The sequence below is a fragment of the Phlebotomus argentipes genome, unplaced genomic scaffold, assembly GCF_947086385.1.
Source record: "Phlebotomus argentipes unplaced genomic scaffold, Phlebotomus argentipes genome assembly contig_59, whole genome shotgun sequence".
In the NCBI taxonomy this organism is placed as follows: domain Eukaryota; kingdom Metazoa; phylum Arthropoda; class Insecta; order Diptera; family Psychodidae; genus Phlebotomus; species Phlebotomus argentipes.
Window position 1 is genome coordinate 69,102 of NW_026776160.1, and position 26,719 is coordinate 95,820.

General features: G+C 40.8%; 1 protein-coding gene across 1 annotated transcript in view; it reads right to left on the reverse strand.

Annotated features, from left to right (window-relative positions):
• Window positions 1-8,238: 8,238 nt before the first annotated feature.
• LOC132262724 (alpha-2B adrenergic receptor-like) overlaps window positions 8,239-26,719 on the reverse strand; it is a 37,078-nt gene continuing 18,597 nt past the window's right edge. The window contains exons 3-4 of the mRNA XM_059762078.1: window positions 9,956-10,117; window positions 8,239-9,889 (exon numbers count right to left, since the gene is read on the reverse strand). Coding sequence (XP_059618061.1) covers window positions 9,011-9,889; window positions 9,956-10,117 — 1,041 coding nt within the window. The 3' untranslated portion in view covers window positions 8,239-9,010. The remainder of the gene's footprint in view (window positions 9,890-9,955; window positions 10,118-26,719) is intronic.

The window sequence follows — 26,719 nt, forward strand, 5'->3', positions numbered from 1 at the left end:
GAACTTCTACATGCCCTTAACTGCTGCCTTTTAACTGATATTAAAATTTAGTTTGAATATTTATAAATAATTAAAAAAAAGATCTAACGATAATTACATTTTTCTAATATTCTTTCAAAAAATTATTGAAATTTATATAAAATAATCAAAATTTGAAAAAAAAATCACGAAAAATGAAAAAATTACTGAATGAAATAATTAAAAATCACGAAATAATAAAAAAGTCATTGAAATTTGTTTGAAGTAATCAAATTTTGAAAAGAAAATCACGAAATAATCAAAAAATGATTGAATAATCACAAAGTTGATAGTCTCAAATTGCGAGTGTTTTCCCCCTTGAATGATTCACTGAATTCACTAATGATTTGCCCCTTGGGAAAAGGGAAACACTCGTGATGACTCCTCCCTTTGGGGCTCCAAATCGTTCTTTAATTTCCACATTGAAGGCATATCGCAAGGGTTTCTCACATCATCTTCATTACCATTTGGCCTGGAAGTTCATGAAAATTGAAAATGCATCATGAGTCCGTTTTCCATTTCGCCTCATGGTCGCCGAAGCGGTGTCCTGCATGTGAAAACTGTTCAAAATTCAATTTTCTTGCCGTTCTCGCCCAGAACAACCATCTGGGGCGGGGGGTTCGGATGGGAAAAAGAAACTTACACATTTATGTGGTTTATGGAAATTGGATTCAACTTTCCTCAAGTTTTCCTCCGCTCCCTTTCAGCTAGCTTGGGGGGTGAAAACGGTCCGCAGGCGCTTGGGGGCTGAGGGTGTGTGGGGTTTTTGAGACAAGTGAAAGGGATATACAAGTGGTGATAGTTGTCAGACAATCGTCCTCATCAGCTCGAGAATAATTTTGGGGGGGTGGAAAATCGTATCGTGTCCAAAAGGCGTCTGCTCGGTTATATTGAAAATGATCCTCTTGGCAGGGATTTCCACCAGCAATTTCAGCTGTTCTTTTGGCCTCTTTGCAGAGGCTGGAGAAAGAGAGAGAGATCTAAAATAAGATACAATTAAGTGCTGCGGAGGAGATTCTCGAGAGTCTCTTGGCGAGTACGTGGAATCACGTAGAGGTCGGGAAAAAAGGCAGTCAGGGGGGTGAGGAGGGAAATATAAATATCAATTAACTGAGTCATTTAAGGGAGGGTGTTCGCCTGGGGGCGCAGTATCGATTAAATGGGGAGAAATGTCTCAACTTCAGCCCCCCCTGAGAGATTCTCCGCAACCCTCGGCGCACGACAAATACATCCAAATGTAGCTATTCCCACCCGAAAAAGAAACTGGAGGCAGGAATTCAATTACATCCCATGGCTTACAGATTAAGGAGCACGAGAGTAATTGTAAGTTATCCCCTGGATGGGAATCTATGTCGGTGACAAGTATGAGACAAGAGGAGATTTCTGCGTAAAATACAATCAAATCACCTTCATCGCAATTGAGGGTGATTTCTTGCCATTACGGGCCGGATGACATCAAATTTGTGTGGAGAGAAGGTCGACAGAGAGGTGATAAAAAAAGACGACGAAGACACGACTTGTGATTCACATTGATAATCGAATATTGACGCACTTGGTGGCATTTTCCCACTCTTAATTGAATTCCACGTGGCCAGATTCAATCATCGAGCAGAGATCTTTCCTATCGAAAATATGACCCCAATGATTCTCGAGGAGCATATTTCAGGGCACACACCAGTCAAGGGGGAGATAATATGCCTTAAATCTGTACACCATATTCACATCTAAAAAATACCACCAAGAGATTTTAAGAAATTCAATTTAAACGCTTTCTAGGACACAAAATCAGCTGTTTTGATTCGCTAATGAACTCAAAATTGCTGGTTCAAATTCAAAATCACCCAGAAGAATTTTTAAATAAATATTTTCCATTCCTAAAATAATATTTTTGAGGTTATATTAAATCTTAGCATGATTTGCAGCCTTTATTGACTTTTATCTTCCTCTTGGACACTTGAAATAATAGTTAATTGATTTCGGAGATGCTCTGCATACAAGTTGAGAGAAACAACATCGTAAACAGTGGAACAGATGCTTTGAATTGCGCCAATAAAACAACAATAATAATAATAATAATAATAATGGATAATCACAATTATTGTTCCTCAATTAATTTCACAATGCTTCACTTGCAAATGAATTTTTAGTTAAATACATTTTGCAATTAACATAAATCAAGGTGTTTCACTCTTGCGGTGCCAATTTGTTGGGTTTAATTAATTTTGCCAATTAGTCACAGTTGAGATATTTTAATTGAATATGCCCGAAATTTTTCATGCGGGACGCAAAATTGCTAGAGATGGAAATCATTCATGTCACTATCACTCACCTTCGCCAAGAATTATCAGCCAAATTATTTACGGTGGTAAGCAGAAGGATCCCGAGGATAACCCATCTTAATGCGTCGACTGAGAAAGGGGCGAATGTTGGGGATTGTGTCGAGGTGGGAAGGCAAAGCCATGTGAATTGTAATCGATTGGCTCTATTAGGGATTTCCTCCCTTCGCTGCCGCCTCGAAGGAATATAGAGGTCATGGCGGAATACCGGTGCGTGTTCTCGGCAATGCTGAGAAACTCACCCCGTTTCACCCTGTTTTTCTTTTATGTAAATAAACACCCATGAATGTGCCTCGAAATGCGGGTTGGCAATTTCAGGGGGAAATGACTTGGTGATATTAGCAAAAGTTTGACAGGAAATCGACTTTTATTTATGTATATACCATGCAAAAGTCTTCTGCCATCCTGCGAGCTTTCTTGCCGCCAGCCCAAAAGCTCTGGGGCAAGCTGGGGAGAAGAAAGAAACGCACAACTTCAAGTGGAAACGCTCCAGAGGCGCAAAGAAAGAAAAAAAGAGTGACGTGAGAAGTTCCTTAAAAGTTGCAACAAACAGACAAACGCGCGATTGTATCTCATGAAAATTCACCTCGCTTTTCAAGCCATGGAAACTTCTATCGATTTGAAGGCAATCAAATTGGAGGAAAATGTTTATAAATAGCAAATCAAAAATTAAACTGCGTACAGAAACTCTGTCAAGCTATGAAGTTCAATTTAAATCTTCTTCTGTAACTTGATTTCTGGGAAAAAATTAAATTTTCCTGGAGTAGCTTCACGATGTCACTTGGCAGCCCTTCATCATCGATCTGTCGCTTGTTTTGAATTGATTCTCCTGGCAAAACACACGGAAGTAAGGGAAGTTGAGGGTGGGAAATGTTTGGTGAGGAGTTGTTTTGTGTGTGATTTTTTCTCAAGCCAAAAGCTTTCTGGCTTTTTCCAGTCGCTTGCAATCACTCACGCTCATTCGACTGTATCGTAAAATGGAAATTTGATGAGACATTAATATGTCTGAGAGTCGTGTTTAAAAGCCCCACAGCATCTCCTCTTGTGTGGACAGAAAAAAAGCCACCTAAACATGTGACAGTGTTTGGCAAATCTATGAGTGGCAGCAGAAGAAACACTCGCAGAAAGCATGGCGAACGGTGGAGTGTTTTGTGGTGAAAGCTCACAAGTCCTGCACTGCCAATCTTTTTCCGCTTGGCGAGTGGGTGGGAAAGCTCCTTTGGATTACGCGCCATTCACAGTTGGAGGCTGGTTCCGCTCTGGCGACAGTCTTTTTGTCACTCCCGAGAATTCATCCGCACTCCGGCGCGTCTCTGGGGCCCGTAAATATTTTCAAGTGGCAAATTAAAATGCTTTCAACTCACATTATCCTTCTGGTGATCCCTGGTGAGGAAAGGCAGCGCGCGCGCGAGAGAGAGAGAAGTGCGTGTGCAGCACTAAAAGCGTCATAAATTCACTTAAACCTCAACGAGGTGCGGGGTTGGCGTGAGCTGCGCCGGAGAAAGCTCAAGTGACGCCAAAGCTCGCGTTGTTTGTGACAAATTGTCTTCCTTCTGTCGTATTAGATTTATTTAATGTTTTAATTAAATATTTCACTTCCTTCTGCCAGAGATGAAAATGCGTTTTTTGTTCATGGTTAAAATTCAATTCAATTTTTCTTTTTATTCTTTCCTTCACTTGTTACATTTTTACAGAATTTCATCTTTATACACACTATACTATCCTTCCTTCAGTTTGAGAGTTTATGTCATAAAATGTACACCTAAAGTTGCTTCCTATCATTATATGAGAAAGTTCTCCAAATGTTCTCCTTTCAATCACTTGCTCACAAGTTTCACACTCGTACTTAACTCAATATATATCGTGAACTTTCTTCATTAACTCTATACCTCATGTTCTGTCTGAAATGTTATCCATTAATTTTGAAAATGCAGTATACTTAGCACTCTATATCTCATATGAATTATAATGGGATTCTGTCAATTTTCTTATGCTTTTCTTCTACTATATGAAATATATTTTACACATACAAGATTATATCTTAATTGATTACATTATATCTTACAATTTCATGTAACTCTATTCCATAAAGTGTGAATTCAACGAGACAATCGGGCTCCGGATTGTCTGATTGAATGAAATGACTTTCAAATGAGTTATCGACTTGCCTTACACATTTTCCCCTTAACATTACAGTATTTCTTCTTCTTTTCTTAATTTTACACTCAAATATTCTCGCATGTGAAAATCGAATTTCGACACGCAGAGAGCATTAGGTGGAGGAGGGAATAAAAGGAGCGGAGACAATCACATGTTGATAAATTTGCATGCTATTTTCCTTGGCGCCAAAACTGATATCAATGATAACCGTGCGAAATATTCAATAGCACCATTCTTCGTTGTGTACAGTTCTTCAACTTCCCTCATCGGGGGAAGATAGACGAGGACTTCCTCCCCTTTTCCTCATGCTGAGAAATTTGTGTTTTTTTGCTTGGTCGAAATGTGGTGTCTGAATTGCGGAAATTTAATATAGTACCTCAATGGGATTCGAAAGAAGGTGGAGAAATGTGAGCACAGAGATATCCAGTGTCAGAGTTGATGGAGGGAAATTGAGTGAAATTTACCAGATAGAAGATGCTGCGAACACCTTCAATTGCTGCAATGGAATTATGTTAAAATTACCCTAATTTTTGAGGTTATGTTTTCCACTTTTACAGCGAATCGCGGAAACAAATCGCGTTGGGAGTGGAAAAATGCTGGGAAATTGTACCCTGAGGACAATAAAATACGTTCAAGGCAAATTTACGTGAAAAAGTGCCAACGATCTGTTATTAGCGTCGTTTTTGCACAAAAATTCGCCTGATTTTCACAAAACTCACAGTAAAATGTACTTAAACAGTCAGTAGAGTTTTAAGTAAAGATTGTAGGCAATTTTTCACGTTATTTGGCGACAAAAATACTGGAATATTGTGTCGATCTTCGACACGGTAAAACGACACGGAAAATAGGGTGATTTTTGCATAATTCCGTCCCGGAGGAATTTAATAATTCTTCAAGATCAAAGAAAGTCCGTTGTCTGGCCCAGCTTGTGCTACAGAATCTACAAGTGTGTCAACTCTATGCGAGGCTGAGCATGTACGTTAACATTGGAGTGGATCTTGGGTGAAAGTTGAGATGGTGAGGACGCACCTTCATGAGCATAAAATGCCATTAAAGCAGAGTAGATGGAACATGTTGAGAATCATGAAATGGTACGTGTGCCAGCGATACATGGAAGAATCTGCCTTCATACGTCACCGGCGACATCATATGAGGTGAAATGTGCAAATGCGTGCGGAGTTGGGCGCCGAAATAGATTTTCCACCTCGGGTGATTTCTTCGCTGTGCAGAATCAACGCGTGATTGTCTCGTTTGTGAGGAATTTTCTTCCGTGAAATTGATTCTATATAGTCCTGCTTTTTGTGCACAGAGAGAGAGAGAGAGAGAGGGTCCTTCGTCCCGCAGCCGAAATTATTGGAGGGGGTGAGTTTGGAGGAGAGCATCTGCCTAAGCGCTTGTCTTTCCCCACGGGATTTTCCGTTTCTTTTTCAAAAATAGAAGCATCCTCTGGTGGTCTCAATGCCGGAAGATGCTCCCCTCGTGTATCCTGCAATCATACTCGTCTGATGCATTGCTTTCCTCGTCCCGCATTGCTCCTTTAAAATGAGATCTTGTGGGTTTTCTTTGTGTGTCACCAAATGAATTTGACGGCGGTTCCTTGTGTGCTCATGACATGTATGTGTGTCTCATTTTGCAACATCCCCCAATGAAATGATTGTACAGCAATGTGAACAAATATTGTTTATATAGTTATGTGTTTGTTTCTTTGTCACAAGAACAATCTCGCGCATATCTTGGAAGAGAAAAGAAATATGCTTCCTTCTGATGCCTATGTCAATAATTTCTCGCTCCCTTTGATCTCATCCGACTCGCTTCCCTCATTCAGACCAATCTCCTCTCCTCCGCCACAGTCAATTCCTTGTCTCAGCTGAGAGTTTCGAGTATTTACACACATAAATATAAAGGAGGATTTTTTTACACAGTGTTTTACGCAACTCAGTCTTTTACGGTACACAATTCTGATTAATTTGCCTTCCTTTTGCTATCCTTCATCACTAAAATACACCCCCATTGAGGAATTCCATTGTAATCCAGCTTCAAATGCTTTCTATCCAGAGATGGGCCAAAGTGTCTATACAGTTTTATCAACCCCTGAAGAGAAGAACTTAAGGACTTTTGTGCGTTAAAATATTTGCCATTCGTGTTTGTTAATCAATACATACAATTTTAATGGAATTCATTTGATTATCAACCAGTTCTTCACTTTGCAATGTTGTAAGCTTTCCTCTGACGAAAGCCCATCTCGTCCAATCGCGCCGCGGTGCCAGTTTTCCCGGGGGAGAGGAAAGGGAAGGGCGTGTCCCTCCCTCAAATCAAGCCATATATAACTTCATATTTTTTCCTGTAATGTTGCTCGCCTGTCTTCAATCGTACGAGACAAAGTGAGGACGAAAGGCATCCCTTTCATGTGTGCGCCTCGCTGTGCGCCTTCTTAAGAGTGAGAGAAGAAAGTCCTCAAGATTTACACTTGGCGTGTCGATTGCCTACATTCCTAGAGAGTTGAAATTTCTTTAACTACACTTACAACTCACATCAAAAATATGCCTTAAGCTTATGTACAATTGTCCTAGAGGTGAATGGGAGTGTCCATTTAGATACACAAATCCTATACAATGACTTATAAAATCATTTTGGTACCTATACACAGATTAGGAGGTTATATCCTTGTTTCTCAATTTGATAAATTGTGGGTGATTGTGAAAACTCCCTCTTATCTAATATAAATGTTCAATTTGAAATTGGTTTCCTTCTTTTCTTCCTTACCTCAAACATTTCCATTTCGCCCTAAAATCCCACGATGCGTTATCTTTTCTCCATACCATATATTTTTTTATCGCAATTCTTTTCTCTCTTTTTTTTCCTGGTTAAATTATCCTAAGAAAATATATAGTCGTGAAATTAGTTCTACGGAAATTTCGGAAAGCCTGAGGCGTTTATGGGGGGATGAAATTGTGCCCTCTTAAGCCCACCAGCGAATCGACTTTCGACGGAAAGGCGGGGTGGGGGGGAAAGGGAGTGAAATTCAAGGATGACAGCGTCTGTTTTGGCCTTAAAAAAACTTTTTCGAACTCCTCCGCTGGCGTCATCTTCTCTGTCGCCATTTTTTGCCGGTAGTTCTTAGCCAAACTACGGTCGTATCAGGGACCAAGTTGTGCATTGTTTGATTTTTCGCACAGACTATTATTGTTGCTACAATTCGCCATCCTTCGGGGCTCGTGATAACATTCTGCAGAGGATAGAGAATGCTCAATGCCATGGAAATTGTGTCTCTCTCCAGAGCTGTCATCCTCTGGCAACAGAGGGGAAAAAACCCAAGAGATTCTGTACAGGGTGAGTATGGAGAGTTGAGATTTTTTGTGTGTGTGTTTCATGAGATTTATGCTTTATATACAGAGAACATTATAGAGTTCATCTCTTTTAAATTATCACAGAATTTATGTCATTGTTGTTACACGTTTTACCTCCAAATCTCTCACGCAAAAACCCACCATTTTGCATCATCACGCGCCTAAACCTATCTGAACACAGATAGTAGTATATTAGATTTCCAAGTTATCTATATATGCATGTTATATTATCCTACACAATATATTATATCTATAATCTGTCTTTCAACACACTCTGGAAGATGAGCTTCAAATGCACACAAAGCCTTGTGTGCATGAGAAATAACGTTTCTTTCTTTACAATGTCGTACAAATCCAACAGAAATTGAGATGTAAGAAAGAAATCGATAAAAAAAATCAACAAAAGTTGTCAATCTATCGAGAATTTTTTTTTATGGTCTAAACATCAATATGTTTATTATGCAAATATTCTACACTTCGTTTATGACTCTCCGCGGGGGAGAAATGTTGCGTCATAACATCCTCTGCGTCTTGCCTACAATACCATAACATTTAAATAGACTTCGATAAACACTGATAAGAGAGGTTCTTGCATCCTCCTGCGGAGATAATCCTGTACACTTATATTACTGTGGAAACCATCTTTGTATAAGTTTTGCTCTCCTTTTCTTGGCATTAACCATCTCTAAATTCAAAGTTCAATACGAGACTTAGCTAAGGAATATTTAACTACGGTAATTGGTGTTTAGATCCTTTTCTATATATGCTCAACTATTTAATGTTTAATATGTCTCTGTTACAACTCAACATGATCTCTATTTATTGCTGGTGTTAGAATTATGTCTAAGAGCAATCTCACCTTTGGCTATCACGCATTCACGCTTGCACTTCCACGCAGATACACAGAATTTGACGAGTTCGCTAGCCTAGAGTTGGAGGTCCGCTCGCGGGGGGGTGGTTGAATCACAGGGGAGGGCTTTTGGCTGATTTCAGGCCGGCGGACCTCCGCAGATGGGGTTGTTGTGCGGCGGGAGTCTAGCGGCGCGCCAGATAGCCGCCATAGCCCATCGGTGTGCTGCCCATTGCCCGTTCGGTAGCCTTTTCGATGCTCCTGTAGACGCAACGGTAGCAGCACACGTACGCCAAACATCACTTGAAGAGGATGCGGCGGAAGGCGCGCCGGAAGTCCTTGTTGAAGATGGTGTAGATGGCGGGATTGAGGGCGGAGTTCATGTAGCCGAGCCAGAAGGCGATGGCGAAGGCGGACTCGGGTATTTGGCACTTTGTGCACAGCGGCGTGAGGATGTAGAGGAAGAAGAAGGGCAGCCAGCAGGCAATGAAGCTGCCCATGATCAGGCCGAGAATCAGCGTGGCGCGCTTCTCCTTCTTCCTTGCGATGCGTCGCTTCTCCTTCTCCGGATCGCGCTGCTTCTGGATCTTGGGTATCGCCGGCTCCAGCTCCATGGCGCCCACGGAGGGCTTGTGCATGTGAATTTGGGTGTGCTTTTGCGGGTCCTTCTTGCGGTGGTTCTTTTTCCCGAAAATTGGTTGACAAAGTTTCATCTTAAGTGGTTTTACAACTGCACATCTACTCACCACGCCCGAGTCCGAGCTCGACGGATCGAATTCACTGACCATGTCCGTGTCGATTCCCACGGACAGGGCCCTGCATCGGCCGACCGTGGTCGGCATGTCGTTGGACGCCGTGCCATTTGACGAGGCGCGAATGCCGGGCGCGTGCGTCGTCACGATCGTGCTGACTTTGAGGGTGTCCTTGCCGTAGTTGGGGTCCACGGCGTCGCACGCCTCGCTCGTGGACACGTCCGACGCGAAGTCGCACGTGATGTTGGGGATGGCCATGACGGAGGGCGTGTTGGCCGTGTTGGCGCGCGCCTCGATCGTCGCGATCGAGGGCTGCAGCTTTGGCGGGTCGGGCTGCGTTTGTACCGGCGTGTTGGGCGCCGTGCTAGGCACTGAGGGCATTGGACGTGTCCCGGCTTTGCATGGACTGGTCGTGAAGCTGGTCACCTGAATCAGGGGGGAGAAATGGCGTGGTTTCTTGCTCTCAAACACTAGAATCGCGCGGATTCTTACCTGCTCATTCGTGGCTGACTTCCTGGGCGGTTTCTTGATGCCCCTTCTCGCTCTCCGCTTCGCAGCGAAGTAGATCCTGATGTACACGAACACCATGATGCAGCTGGGGATGTAGAAGGAGCCCAGAGCCGAGTACAGCACGTAGCCAAGATCCTCGCTCAGCTGCAATTGAAGAGAAAAGGACTCTCAGAACAATTCCCCCAATCACACAAATCTTGTTAGTCAAACTGATAAAAACTCCTCGCAATTTTGCCAAAGATTTTAATTGAGTGACTTGGCAGTAAATTAAGGAGGATTTTCTGCAAATTGATTCCCCTCCCCCAAAGATTATGCAATGCAAATTCAAACTTCCCTCAGCGTGTGTCTTCCATTATCGGGCCACTTTTGGGGAGGCTGATTCACGATTTGATGGATAAATGAGACTCCCATGTGAGTGAATGAGGGGGGAAAAAGCAAGTCAGAGGAGGTGGAGAACGTCTTCTTTCGCTTCTCTACTTCCTGATTAAGGACACACACACACATAATGGAAGAGTATCGCCCTGAATTTCTGCTGATACTTAAGCTTCATGGTGTAACATTTCGGGACTCGCAGATAATGGTGCAATGCAAATATTCACAAAAGCTGCAGAGTAAATACAAATTACGAGTTCATCGATGAAAATGCATTGATGACATGTAAGAAAATATATTGATATTTGCTGATCTGATCTATTGAATTACTCTAAAAGCATCCTGATTGATGGTTTCAAGTGAGAGTCACTCACTTCTCATCAAACAGCGAAAGAGAGAGAGAGAGAAGGGATCAGTTTCACTATGGAGAAGTATGACTGAAAGGGTTACTTATCCCGCCCTCTGCTTCCAAGGGGAGAGTATTTAATGATTGCGAGACCCACAGATGGGTGGCACCGGCAGGATTTTCTGTATCCTTTTTACTTTCTCCCAGAGGGTAAAATGGGCATATAAAATGGCCAAATAGCATTTTGATTTATCGTCTGAGATATGCACGGCGGGGGCGAAAAGCATGGAAATTCTGGCCCTTAGTTTGTGGTCATCCTCCAATGGGATTAGCTTCGGGTCAGCTGTCACGCTGTGAGGACTTTTCAATGGGCCACAATCTGTCCAGCAGATTCGCCAAATCCCAGCCGAGGCACGCGCGCGCGCTTTTCTCTGAGCTTTACGGCAAATCTCACAAAATTCCCGGAATTTTCTCTCCCTCAAAGGCCACACACACACACATTTTGATAGACTTAAACTTTTCGGGGGCTACGTTGATTTGAGATTGAGTGCGCGGCAAAGTCACAATGAATTCATGGTTGAGAAAGTTTGGCGGAAGGATAAAAGTTCCAAAAGCAATGTGATCGACACAGAGCGCAGAAAAAAGTCACTCCAGTTTTTCAGGCAAATGAAGAACAGACATTTCATCTCAAACCGGGTGGAATTTTAGGAAAACTTGACAATCGCGTCAACTCTTGGCATCAGCATATTTTTCACACGCCGACTTCGAGTCTCTCTTTAGTACTTTTCCTTGTTTCACTTTTTCGTCTTAATCGGTTTTTTTTCTTCTTCTTCTCCTCCAAGCGACGATAAGAATTCTTGTGTGTGTGTTTTCTTTGATGAGAGCGAAGATGAGAAAAATACCCGCTGAAGAGCTTTCAATCAAGCATTTTTCTTCAATTTCCAACACTATTGTTTGCTTATAGTCCAAAGACACTTTTTGCCATAAGCAGAAATTCTGTCGACTTAATGTTTTTGACTCTGAAGAAGGAAGAAAGATCAATGTAAATCGACAAGTGAATAAGAAACTATAAAAAGACGACAATTCATGGTTTACGCCTTGCATTTTTTCTAAGAAAATTGTCTCAAATCTCCCTAAAATATTCTTTGTTTTTAAATGAGTATAATATTTGTCATATCTTTTGATTTTTGATTGATGAATTGACTGAAAAGCCAATAAATAGCAAGAAAATCAACTGGAGCATCCAGAAAATAATTATTACATTTGATTCTTGTGGATTACGCGAGATAAATGGCGATTTTGACTTTTCATCGTTTTCTATTCACTTGCAAAAATATCGCATCCTTGTTATTAATATTTATATGAAATTATTCCCAAAGAAAGCTCTCAAGGAAGCTCATAATTTTTTGCCAAACACTTTAAGGGAATTTCGCCTTGCATTACCGCCTAATGTAGCGAGAAATTTATGAAAATAAGCACATATTCTCTGCACTGGAAATCCTGTCTTGTGCTATCCCGAAAATGGTCCATTTAAGGAGCATTTCTCTATTTCCTCGTGTCCCCATTTTTCCTGTCTCTCCCGCCCATTTTCCCCCATGAAGTCAAGCCATGGAGTTTCGCTTCCCGCAGAGTGTGTGGCGAAGGATGGGCAAAATCAGGAGAATTTATTGAAAGTTTCTGCACATCCTTAGCTGACATTTGGGAATGGAATTGAATGGGAAGCCATGCTAGATGTCATTACCGCAGATTTTAATTTTGAAAATGCCTCAGCTTAATACTTCTTCGTGGGGGTTTGTATCTTAATCTGGGGCATGAAACGAGTGAATACTTTATCGCACTTCCCGGACGGATTTAATTAAATTATTCTCAATGCTGGGAAGGACTTGAGGGATGTTTATGGTATAAACAAGTGTCACATTGGGAGATTTGCTCGTTGACGACATCACAAGAAATCTCGCGCCAGTATAAATATTGTGAGACAAAATAAAAATATATTACAAAAACCGCCTTTTCGTCCTTTTTTTATGCCCTTCTTAGCGCCATCTGATACACACCGACAGCGCGACTGTTTGCTGTGAAAATACTTGTGCAAAATTTGGCGCTGTTCGTCTGTGGAAAAGTGGACCTCATCGTCTTTGGTGACACTGTCTGGCAAGGGAAAGTTTCTTTTTTCTCTCTCCCCCCGAAAACACACCCCACACTCGAGGGGGTAATGAAAATTCCTCAACCGTTACAACGGGACGCGAAGTGTGAAAATGCTTGGCAGCCATCGGGCAGAAAATCCACTCCTCGTATCAGTTTATCAATTTAACACTGAAGAATTTAATTAACACCATCAAGAAAATACTTTATGTGTTTATAAGTGTTGGCTGGGATGTAAAATATAAGATGCTACACGGCACTCAAATTGGGTTCAGACTAATTGGCGCAAATTAAATTTTATGCTTCCAATTAATTCAAGTTTGATTCGATAGAGAAGCCATTTTCAATCTTCCCAGCATTTTCCATCGCTTATGTCATCAGCCGCACATTCCCGCTTCGGCATTTTCACATCCCTTGCGAGGAGAGAGATATCCTCGGAAAACCCCCGGCACAAGTGAAATTTTCTCTTAGACACAACAGCGACAATGATAAATTATCTGGGAATTCAAGCCAGAGGCAAGTAATTTTATAATTACGCATATATAGAGCACTTTCGTTGCTCTTGCGGACGTGGAGCGATGGAGAGATGTTGATAGATAGAATTTTGATATTGTATGAGCAAAATTCCAACGCTGGGGGTTTGTCCGGGATGAGTTGACTCGAAACCTCGCCGATTTTCCATGCTATGCAAGGGTGAAAATACAAAATTCTGCGTAATTTATCCTGAGAGTATATAAAATTTAATGGTGAAAATATGGTTGGGAAAGTTTTCCCTTTTTCGATACGCAGACAACTGCTCACTAAATAATCTCGTACAGTTCGTGGCTTAGGCAATAAATACAATCCCTCGCCTTGAGACATCCTCAGCAGTCAATTTTAGGATGAAAAACTATGTCAATTGCCACAGTCTCGGGGCCAAAGTTGCGCGCTTATTTCAATATTTCGCAAATTAAGTGCTGAATCCCCAATAAATATCGCCCTTCACAGTTCACAGAAGAGTTCCGCAACTTTTATTGATAGTTAAATTATTTACAGCGGAAAAGTGTCGCTGTTCAGTGTCAGTAAAAGTTTCCACGAAAGTTTGTCAGTATGTTTATGATATTATGCGAAGTGATGGACAAATAAAGTGCATTATTAATGCTTTTAAAGGATTACTTATTGATTGGGAATTTGTTGAACAGCCAGAAGAAGCTGGAAGTATTCGAGGCTCTTCACATCTTCATAACGCGACATAGAAATGCCAATAAGAAGGAAGATTGTGTGAACGTAAGAATGGTGAGATTTTCATTATTCGTATTAAGATTACACTTGTCAGATGATAATTCCAACTGAGCATGAAATATTTTAAATGTATTTAACCTCCACAAAAGCACGACAAATTTTCTTGCATTGTAATGAAGGCGGTGGAAAATTTCTGCACATAATCCGCTAAAGCTCAAGTCTTTCACTCATGAGCGGTGTAAATTGCAAACAGATTTTGTATTCCTCAAGCGAAGTCATTAAGGATGAGTATTGCAGAAATGTGTGCAAATGACATTGCTTGAGAATGTAAAATCTCAAATTTACTGCGACTATAAAATTCCCAATGGAGTCGCGTGAGTTTTTAATGAATCTCCGGGAAGTGTTTTTCATCGGGCAAACCTCATGTATGGCTAAATTAAAAATGCAATTCTCAAATGGTCGACTCGCGCGAATGTCCGAGGTGAAAAGAGTAATTAAAAAGAGACATACTCCTGGATGGTGAACACATTTCAATCGATTGACAATGGCAAATCGAATGGTGAGGAATTAAATTACTTGAATGTGAGGGCAGATGGAGAGGCGAATGAGTGGTTGTTTTCGTCATAAATAAGCGCAATAGAGAGAGAGAGAGAGAGAGAGAGAGAGAGAGACTGGAGAGGCAGTTTGAAATATTGTAATATTCAGTGAATAATTGAAATGTTTGAGTAAATCATGAAAATTGAATACACACCAGTTGAAATGATTAAAGAGTGGTTTTATGTGAATAATTACATAGCACACTAGAGCGCTGGCAACCACTTTTGCCATTATAAATTATTTTACATTATACACCAGAGAGTTTGTCACAATACTGCCACTATTTGCTGGGGGTTGGTTTGAGGCCCAAAGTTGCGCTCTCGTCGCTCATTTGCATATACGTGGATAGCGCGAGACTAGCAAATTCACACACACCTTTTCCCATATCAATTTCTCTGTTTTCGCACCGCCATTCGGGCATTTTTCCCAGGGTGTGCTCAAGTTTGAACTTTCTACGTGTCGCACGACGATCTGGAATGCCTGCATGAGGAGTTGTAGCCGCGTCAGATGCCGCAAAAGAGCCTTTTTATCCACTCTTCAGGCACATCCTTCCAACCACCCTTCAACCCTCTATAAATATTAAATTTAATAATTCCACAAGAGCTATTCTTTTCGGTGCCATGTCGTTAAATATTGCCATTTGTGCCGCACACCTTCCTTCACTCACTCTCTCACCCCTTGGCAAAATAGGGGTTGCAGGAGACAAACAAGCAACTTTATTGGCTTTTCTTTGTCACGGTGGAAAAAAGAGGAAGACATTTCGCATGTCAGATGATATTTAGCAGCATTATTCCGGGAAATTCTAATTAGTCGTTATTTTTCAATTGAAAATTCTGCCTGAAACCCAAATAGATTGCTTTTTGTGATGAATGATCACATGTTGGTTGTCAATTTAATTAATGTATGTCCTGATGAAAAGATAATAATGTTATCATTTAACCACCTGAATTGGAAATGAGGACATCCAAACAAAGAGTGTTGTTTATTTAATTTAATTTTGCTTACACAAATGGTCAGTTTTGGGGCTGCTGAAAGAATTCAATCGAACTGTCTGGGAAGGCTTGAGGAAAAAGTTTCCCTCTGTGACACTTTGAAATGCCCCAGAATTCCGCTGGAATTGATGGAGAAGCGTTGAGGAGTTTAACAGCGGAAGAGACAGACAAAATGAGAATGCCGGGGAAGGAAAATTAAAGAACTTACTGAAACATTTCATTCCACTCGAAAAACTCCACATCATTGCCTCCAGGCTTCAATCGATATCCTTCATTAAATCGATGGTGAATGCGAAATAAGGTCAAATTTAATTCTACATCACAGAAAAGCATGTCTAATTCTCTATGTTTCCCAAAGTAACTTTCCACAGAGAGGCTTTAATGCGCTGTTAGACAAGGGGGAGATAATATGCCTTAAATTTGTACACTTCGAGAACTTGAAGTTTTTAGACTGTTTTCACTTAAATTCCCAAATTATAATAAATCTTTGAAGTTTCCATACGATATTTCTGTAAGAATCGATTTAAAAACGCATTTTTGGACGTCTTTTCCGACCATAACCTCAAAATATAACTAAGAGATCTTTAAAAGCTTCGTTTGGAAGCTTTCTAGATCACAAAATGAACCTAAAACTGCTGATTTAGACTCAAAATTGTCCAAAAAGTTTTCTAAATTAACGATTTTCAATTTCACATGGCTATTTTTGAGGTTATGTTTGAATTCAATACAATTTGCATGTGTTTCTTCGCATAAAAGGTTCAGAAAAGCACTGAATTTGCGATTTGTTCGACTTTAGCTTAAGAATTGATGTGTTAGAATGCGAATTTTTCACTAAATCTGTCCGTGATTCGTTACATAATCTAGAAAAAAGATTTTAATTATTGTTTCTGTGTGAAAATCGAAGAAATCCAAGGAATTGGGATAATTTGTCAGTGAAATAAGCACTCTTGATTGGAATTTTGTAAGCTTTTGAACACTGCCACTTCTTAAGTACTTCTTCTGACCTGTACACCACTTCTGACTGAATTATCTGCCCCTTGCTGCTGGATGAGTCCCTGACAATGGATAGAAGTCACAGCGATAGGCAGAAAGGGTGCAGAATGGCGGTTGGGGCGATTTGATTGAAAAATGATGGTTGTTTCGTGGCAACAACATCAATGGCAAAAGTGTGTGGAAAGAAAGAGATGAAATTGAGTCAATATTTGAAATTGCCTCGCTCATGAGGCAAAATCTCATGTTTTGGAAAATTGATCATTTCACGTGAGACTAGCATTTCCGCATATAAAATTCATCTCAATCAATTTTAAACGACTCTCTCACACCACCTCTCAATGCCGCGGAAAAGACTCTATTAATAAAAGAAATTGCTTCCAGGATTATGTTAATTTTTCCCATGGGATTTTCTCTGATTCTCTCTCGTCTCATTCTTCATTTTCCACTCCCCAATCTGACATTTTTTTCCCTCCTCCTCCTGTCTTTCCTGCCCAAGGTGGGGAGGGGGAAATATAAAAGGAGGCAGAAGGAAAGAAAAAAAATTCAGTGAGGGCTTTTGGGACGCGATAAACTTAATTGTGGAGACCAAAAGTGGATTATCAGGGAATTTAGAGAGGGAAATCAGTCAGGTGAATGTGACACAATTTTTGAGGATTCGCCACAGGATCGCGCTGGCGAGGGGGTGGGGTAGAGGAGTCTGCTCTTCCCTCCCTCCACCCCCGGGGGAGCATGTTGCGAGATGTATGGCAGCGAGCAAGCATCTGCCTCTTGGTGAGAATTGCCCAAAATCGTGGAATATTGAATATTGCCTCTTCGTAGAGTGTAGAAAATTGTGAAATATGCACATATCTTGAGCTGAATCCTCGCAATATGATTCACACTCACACTCGACAGCATATTTATTCAACATATTACACATGGGTGTGCTTACACTTCCGCATTTGCTGGTTGGAGTTTGTGTGAATTGCAAGAAATAATTCAGTGTACAATCTTTTTTTTCTTTTCCTTTCTTCTCCTCAACGCCAAAATGTACAGCCTCCAAACCCACTCGTGATCCAACGGAAGACAATACAAATTTCGCCAACAAGCGTCACAGACACGAATAAATTTGCATGGATAAGAGATTTTGCGGGAGACATTCGCCTTCAAATTATTTATACACACTCGGCGAAGGCTCACAGCACAGAAGGATAAAGTCTCACGAGATGGCAAGGATAGAGCATCGATTTTTTTTTAGCACAATCATTCTGCCGAATACTTGCATGAGATCATCAAATGTGAGCTTCTTTGGCTATAATATCAAAATTTCAAGACGAAGGAATTTTACAATTGATAAAGTGTATAATATCCCCAGGATGAAAGGAAGTTTCTGCATAGAAACTTCCTTCTGATGCTGAACATACAAAAAAAGAGAAGATAATTGGGAAAACTTTAATTCATAAAATTCCAGAGTGAAATTCAATTGATGGATGAATATTTCTCAGTTCTTTCGTGTGGAAAATTCATCAAATTAAGCAACTTTCACTCAAAACTCAACTCCTTTCTTTTCTTCCGGAGTGATTATATCCTGAAACAATTCAATTTCAATTTCCTGTATCAAGTCAAGGAGCTTTTTTTCCGTGAAAATGCAAATAATCACATTTGAATAATGTGCAAAGTCTGTAGTTTTTTTTTCCTCTAATAGCTTCAAGTTTCGCGCATGGAGAGCTTTTATGCGTAGATATGTTGTAAAAGTTCACACTCTCCCTTTTATTTTCTGAGTGATTTCCAGACTGAAAGAGAATCTCAATGGTTTGGTGGGCTTTTGTCATGTGTGGGCCAAGTTTGGGTCGTTATCTCTTGATCCATGTGAATTGTTTGGAAAGTTGAAATTATGAGAATCTCTTCACGTGCCCGAAAACGGCGTCCACTGTGAGCGAGAGCAAATCCGCCATCCGGTGCTTGAAATTTGTAACAATTGGATGGAGCTTTCACTTTGCGAAAAGCTCCACATGAAATTTATTTAGACACACGGCAACAGTTTAACTGCATAATCCGTGACCCATGTAAATTCCTCCCCGGAGCAATTAATTGTCCACGTGTGGAGGAAATTCCGCACAGCGGAAAAGTTCCACCCTGTGCGCCTTGGGAAGGCCAGGAGAGCAATTTTTCAGGCACGAGGCAATAGAATTATGGCATTGGTGATTCAATTTTCGTGATCCACAAGTCGCTCTCAGACCATTTGGTATGCATCTCATGGATGTTTGGCTGCCGAGGAATAAAGCATCAGGGCAAATTATAAAGCTGTCTGCATCCCAAATCAACATGTGATTTCCGCCTCGTGTAGCTTCCCAGATTCTATAACTCGCCCTCGTTCGCATGCACAGTTGAGGCAATAAGAAACACAAATGGAATATGATATCCGAAGAGAGTCCTGGACAAATTTCCCTCCGGGCCAATTTTCCTCCCATTTTTCCTTCCACTCGCCCGGGGCGCATGTTTGGCCCGTTGTTGTTCATTATGTGGGTGGCCAAAAGGTACAGAGAGTCCACAACTGACCCGTATCCTGTGCGATGGGAAAAATCAGGCGGGAAAGGAGAGTGCATGCAGCACAGGACGAAATCATACACAGAGCGTATTTGAGGAGGCCGATGTAGACCAATAAAATCACCGAAATTCTCTCTGTTTGATCATCAATTTGTATTGAATCAACAGAAGAAAATTGATTTCGATTCCGCAGGGTATTACGCGTTCTGCAAAAAAACTATAGTCTAAAAATTTAATTTATCGAATTTTTCACTCCATCGGACCATTACAGTGAAATGCTATGGCTCTTTATCACTACACAATTACATTTAATTCTGCAATCACTTAGCAATTGATTAGTGATTAAATTTGATCGCATTAAAGCATATTTTATAAATTTGTTTGCACAACGCTGTGCTGTAAAAATTTCACACCATTGGGAAATTTGATATACAAATATTTACATAAAAATTCAGATCAATTGCTTCCCATTAGAATTTAATCACTATATATTCAATTAAATTCCATGCGATATATTTGGGCTTTCTGTCGAACGTGTCTTGTTTAATTTCAATTCATCTTCAAGGGGGAGATAGTGTAGTCAGAAGTAGAGGAAGTGATCAAAAACTTACAATATTTTGACTAATTATCCTGATTCTTTGCATTTCCTTTATATATTTGCGTAAGAACAATCGTAAAAATCTTTTTTTTTAGGTTATGTAACGAATCAAGGATAAATTAATGAAGAATTTGCGTTCTGGAACATCAATTCTTATGCTCTGGTTGAAGAGATCGCTAGTAACATTGCTAACATTGGTATTCAGAACTTTTGATGCCAAGAAATACAGAGAATTGTATAAAAGTCGAACATAACCTCACAAAGATTCAGTCAAACTTGGAAAATGTTTAATTAGAAAACGTTCTGGACAATTTTGACACTAAATCAGTAGTTTTGAGTTAATTTGCAAATCATAACATGATTTTCTGGTCCAGAAAATTTCTTTTTAGTGATATTTTGAGGTTATGGTCGTTAAAAGCGTTTCAAAATGAATTTTATTGGGAAATATTGGATGGAAACTTGAGAGATTCATTATAATTACTAAATTCAGTGTTCAAAAAATCTAAAAATTTCAAGTGGTTTATAGATTTAAGGCATATTATCTCCCCCTTGCTCATCCTGGGGCATTAATTGTCCATTCTGAATTGCCCTCAGCGCCCATCACTCTCCACGGCCAGGCTTCATCTGAATCCATTGAGCGTTATATTCGATTATATCTTGATGAATGAGGATCAAATTACGGGAAATACTGACGCCAAGCGGGTGTGGCTGAAAATGATACGCTATATGGCGTGTAAATATATTGGAAAGTTACTTCTTTCCACATGTGTGCGACAGTCTGGGTGATTAGGGTGGAGAAATGGCGCAAAATCTATGCCATCCGGATAGCATAGAGAGGCCATGAGAAAGCCGTGGAATTGAGCTTGACATCCAAGTGAGCTTGTCAACATGAAGAATTGAGGATTTTGGGCGCGAGAAGAAGGATCATAAATTCATTTACATTATTACTTTGGCATAATCTCCCTTCGACGCAGAAGCTTTTCGTGTGACAAAACAAGCTTCACTCTTTTCCGAAATTCTATTTCTACCCTCTCAGCAACTCGAGTTTCACAAAGGCGCACACTGAAGGAGAGGAACATCATCCTCAAAATGAAGTTCTACGTCTTCGCCAGTCACACCCACACCACCCTCATTAACACACCCACCCCGCCTGATCGGGCCAGAGAGAGAGAGAGAGTCGGTTTGCAGTGGGAGGCGCAGAAGGGGTGAAATTTTACCTGATGGAGGGAATTCTCACCTGGAATTGATAGCGAAAAGGGCTTCTGGTCATGATGAACAAATTTCCGATGAAAAGCCCAACACATATTGTGTGGAAAACTCATCCGATGGGCGGCCAAAACGTGTCGCCCTATTCATGAACACGGCCACCGCCGCCCCCCGAAAAAGAGGAGAGCGTGAAAGGTGGAGCAGAAAAAGGGGTGGATAATAAGGGAAGTGTATAGTGGAATAATACAGTGACTGACTAACTTGTTGGAAATGTACAAGTTTCGGGAGTCAATTCAGACATTCTCCATCCGTCTATGGATTGTTGAAAACATTCCGCACGGACCTCTGGAGAGGGGCCTGCAATCATCCCCAGACGTGCTGGGAATTTTCATTGCAAGTGTATAATACGGAGCGCCCAAATCAAATCCATTTATATTATAATAAAAGAATGAAAATGTGGGACACGTGATATGTTATACTGTATGGAAACATTTACTGCTTGAGTTCCCTTTGTGCCTGAGATCCTCTGCCGGATTTTGCCATCCCTTCTGGCGGCAGCGGAGGCACCAAAAAGGTATCACCCAGGATTGCCGCCCATGGGCGAGGAAGGGCGTGAAATCCGATGAAATCATGGGAAGACGCAAAAAAAATGCGCCTGAAGAACGGATTTCCAGGAAATTTTCCAGTGTTTCTGCGGAAAAATGTAGTCAAACTGAACCTCAAAGACACACATTAAAGTCACTTTGAGACGTTCGTCTCTTCGCACAATATTTGCAAGATTTTCTGATGATCTATTTTCAGCTGTGCGACTCATTTCTCACCCGATCGGATATACATAATCCGTGAACCTCAACCATGACTCGGATCCGGTGTATTTACGGAGTGTGCGAAGCTCGTGACTCTTCAACACCCACTGAATATTTGTACAACTCCGCTCACGCACAAATACACAATTTGTTTGTCTGCTCCCTGTTAGCCAATTTTCACCCATAAATGTTTATTGAATGAAATATGAGCATAAATCGAGCAGGATCTCTCATCCCAGCTGTGTTTGATCGAATATTTCTCTGGCAGAGCTGTTTGCCATCAGTTTCTTATCCACCTCTTCCGGTCCCAGGATTGTCATTTGGCGCCTTTTTGCTTAGTGATTTTTTTATTATTGGATTCCACGTCAAACTTCTGTGCGCGATTTCTCCTTCGGTTATTTTGTGTTCTTCTCTGCGTTCAATATATATATAGTAGAGTTGGACAAAATGTGGCGCACAGAGGCAATTGAATATAATTTTTTATTATCATTCAATGGAAGACAAACATAAATAACCCTACGATATCACCTCTCCTCACGTCTAAAGTGGTTTTCCTGCCGCCCGACTGACTTCCAGTCTCTGTCGGGCGACAATTTGTGCTCTGCAGACGCAGAGGCTCGCTTAAAACGAATTAATCTTATTAGGGGTGACACCGTGAGGAGCACGAGAACATCGGACGACACACGCACACCGGAATATCCTCCGATAGCGACAGACATTCCTCAGAGTCTGGAGGATTTTCCATGGCGAAAGTGGCGCGCAAGTGGAACTTTCGATCTCTGCAAGATTAATTGTCAAGAGACAGAGATTTATTATTGGAAGAGTGTGTGTCGGGGAGCTTTCCTCCCCCTGGCAAGTGGCCCCGGATATATCGAATCAATATTGTGCCCAATGGAAGCCAAAAGCTCTTGATTTAAACTCACACGCGTGCGATGGAGAGAACTGATAGCCTCTGGGGAAGCCTCCACCACCCCCACAAGCCTAATCCTTTCGCCATCTTCGTGGCACACATGATGGGATAATGAACTCATTTGGGGGATATTTCTGGAGAAAATGTGCCACAAGATACGGATTAATTACGTCCCAAGATGACTGATGATATCCAAGTGAATTAATATTCAAGGTTCCCAATGATGGTGTTGCGAATCTTATTGATTTTGCCTGCAAGTTGAGATATATTGCTGTGGGAATATTTTATGCATTACGCCGCGTGGTTTATTATTTTATCCACCACATAGCAAACAAACAAATCGAGGGCAATTTGTACAAGTTGCATTAATGCATGTTTCCATAGCAAAAACCTCACAAATCTAATGAATCAAAAACATTTCACAATTACAATAACTGTGCGTGTAATTTATGTTTCTGCTCAACAAAGCGAGAGTTCGTCGTGAATGTGTAAAGCGCAAGGGGCAGATATTATGGTCAAAAGTGGTGTACATCTTTTGCAGAAGTGTTAGAAAATGGAAGCGGTAAAATAAAAGGTGCAAAAGCTTCTTTTGCAACAAAATGAGGCATTTTCTTAAATATTTTACTCAGATAAATCAATTTTATATGTTTTTTAAGGTTATGTGATTGATTTAAAACTGTTTCTGGCGGTTAAATAACCTCCAAAATTATCACATTTGTGTTAAACTGGGATTATTCCTGTTTTTCCTGGCAAAATTGAGCATTTTTGTCAAAAAAAAACTTCCGATTGGTTGAGTTCTGAGTAAAAATCAGCTTTAAAGTCAAACATAACCTCAAAAATGTCACTTTCAGGTTAGAAAAACAGTTTAAGAGTCTAAAAAGCGATGGAAAATGCCTTCAAATCCGTTTAAAAGTGTCTGAAATGATAAAAAGGTCCTGCATAAAGTCTGTGAAAGTGTCAGGAAATGCCATACAGATTTCAGGCACACTATTTGCCTCTTGGGAAAGTATATTTTTTGATTTACAGAAGCACTTTGTTCGTTCAAATAAAATAGCAAATTGCATCAAGTTTTCACAATAGCAAAAATGGTAGTGACATTTGGACATTTTCCTCTAATAGAAAGTAAATATACTCTCTGCGATAGTAGAAATATTTCATAAAATATGGGAGGTTATGCGAAAGACTCCCACTATATATGCTTCAATAGTTATACGGGACGTAGTTTTACGAGGTAGAGCAAGAGCTTTTGGCAGGCGACAGGGAAATTGCAGTGGAATATTCTAAATTTTAACCTTTTGAAGTGCAGTTCTGGAAAGTTTTTAGAATGTGCGGGCAATAAAAACAGAAAATATTTTGGAGATAGTATGAAGGAAAAGTTGTGAAGGAGTCATTTGGTTTATCCTGTGGCATCTCATTCTGCATTCCTCCAGCGCCGTGTGTATTTTACGGCAAGAAAGATCATGCAAGTAGATAATTAAATTTTGCAGAAAGTGCACGAATGAATTTTCTGCGGAAGTGACATTTGCCAAGGAGCTATTTTGAGCATTTGCCAGTGCAAACAGCGGAGGTGCATGAGATCCGGGATGCTTAATCTGCAGCTGGAGCTTCAGACCTTATCTCTGGCCCGCCACTCACGTGCGCGGCGCGGGGCTTTATCGGGGAGCTGCAGATCCACCGAAACACCCCCCCGGGGATGATTCTAATATGAATTCCTGGCTTGAGAAATTGCCTGCGGCTTCAGCTCAGGTAAAGGCATCTTTCGGCGGTTTCACCCACAAAAGGTGTTCAAATTAATTTATTTGTCTATCGGTGGGAACACCCGTAGAATACCGAAATACCAAACGATATCCACCGAGGGGTGAACAGCGCCGGAAAATCCATCACACACAGCGCCCCTCGCAGCCATTTCACCCCTCGACGGTGGTGTATCTCTGTGTGTTCAGGCGTCAATGCTGAGGCGTAGCGTAAAGATGACGATAAATGTTAAAACAATAGCGCGGCAAGAGAAATACATCTACAAGAATATCATTATGGGGTTTTTCACAATTGCACCCCTCGTGGAAGTGCTGTGTGGCTTCACCCCGCGGAGGGTGGGCTTTGGAAAGTGCCTCGAAAATTCATTTTCAATTGCCTCGCCACCCCCCAAACCACCCTAGCGAGTCTCTTCATCCCCCCCGGTGGAGGAGTGTGGAAAATACTGGCTGTATTTTGCATGAGCAAATCAATCCATTCATGAGGGGAGAAAACCGATTTTTCACCCAAAAAGAGTTTACGTGCTCATGTGGGGGAAATTTACCATAACACTTGAAATATTTACCAACCACTCTCCTATCTCAGCACCATTTGCTGCTCTCTCTCTCTCACTCACTCTGACATGTCTTTTTTGCTCAAAACTAATTTTTCCCGTACAAAAACTTATGTTGAATAAAATCAATTTCGTCAAAATGCATTAGCATGTGCAACACTTAAAGTGGATATTGGAAATATATTTGCAATGTGGGTGAATATTTAAATTTTAATGTTCACAACAGTCCTGGGGATTCGGAGAAAATTCATTTGGCGTTCTCGTGCAGATTGTGAAAATAAATATACAGTAAAGTGTGTTTACTATCAGTGGAATTCAATGCAATAAATGAGAGATTTTATCGATGATACCCCCAATAAAGCACACCAGCAGAATTGCACGCGTGCTGTGATGATGGTGAGCAGATACAGCGTTGATAGGAATCTACATTTACACGTACAATAGTACGTTAAAAATCACAGAAAACGTGCAATGAAACATCTGAAATGGCAAAGAGACACTCTTGAAAGCTAATCATAGACAAGATAATAAGGATTTTTCCGTATTAGACTTTTACCATGATTCATGAAAGCATTTTTTAATGCTTGTTTGCTTGTTTATATTGTATATTTTATTTAGCAGTAGCTTTTCTGGATGCAGATATTGCACGGTTGATTTTGCATCGATAATATCACAGGCAATGATCGCGGCTTGGTCTTACAAGACACGTGGCGTCGTGAAATGGCAGCGTAAAAATGCTTATTTTGCAACAAATTCATGTCTTGACTTATTTACGATAGTACTTTTCTGAAACTAATAGATATTTTGCATTCTTTTCTTTATCACATAAAAGCACAACACGGATTATTGAGTGAAAAACACAGAAATTATAGTGAAGCAGACGATTTTTGAGCCACAAATAATGTTCTAACAAACTCAATTTCTCTATTTTCTGCTCAACCTGTTCGTCATTCGTCAAGCTCATTAGAATGAAAATGATGTTCCATCAGCGAGAGCATTCGTCACAAGAGTGACTCTGCCTTTGGCAAAAATGGAAATCTCCACTGCAATGCAATGGCAATAATGACGCGGTGGCGTTAAATGTGAAACAATGAAGGGTTGAAGCGTGTTTTTGGGTTTGGTTCTCAAATAGCAAAACCCTCATGATTGCTAATGCATATTTCATTGTGCACAAGAGGTGAGTCCGTGGCGAAACAGAGGCGGAAATTCCATTACCACACTCGCGTTTGCATTCCATGCACCATCATCATTATTACTTTCCATATCTATTTCACTGATGGCATGCCGTTGGAATAATTTCTCGTGGGGTGAAAGTTTACCCCGAAAAAGTGGAGGATGAAAGGAGCTTTGGCACATGAAAATTGAGGAGAGTGAAGAATACACGGTGTAATGTGGAAAAATACTGCATTTTGAAAATTAACTTCTTTCACGCTCTTCTGAGCATGAGAAAAGGTATTTAAATTTTGGCTGGGGAAATTTTTCCGTGTAGCATTTTGGAAGATGTTTCGAAAAGCCGTTCCCGCGAGACATCTTCACTTAATATCCGCTCAGTCATTTTCTTTTATTCCCGGAGACTTAATACATTCGGAATGGCGCGTAAGACAATTGCGGAGGGTGAGAAGGGTGGGAAGAGTGAGAGCATTTCGAGAATGAAGAGCACGTCTTAATTCACAGGGATATTAAGAGGAGAAGCTCCTAGAGAACACCTGTTTAGTATGAAATTTATTCATTC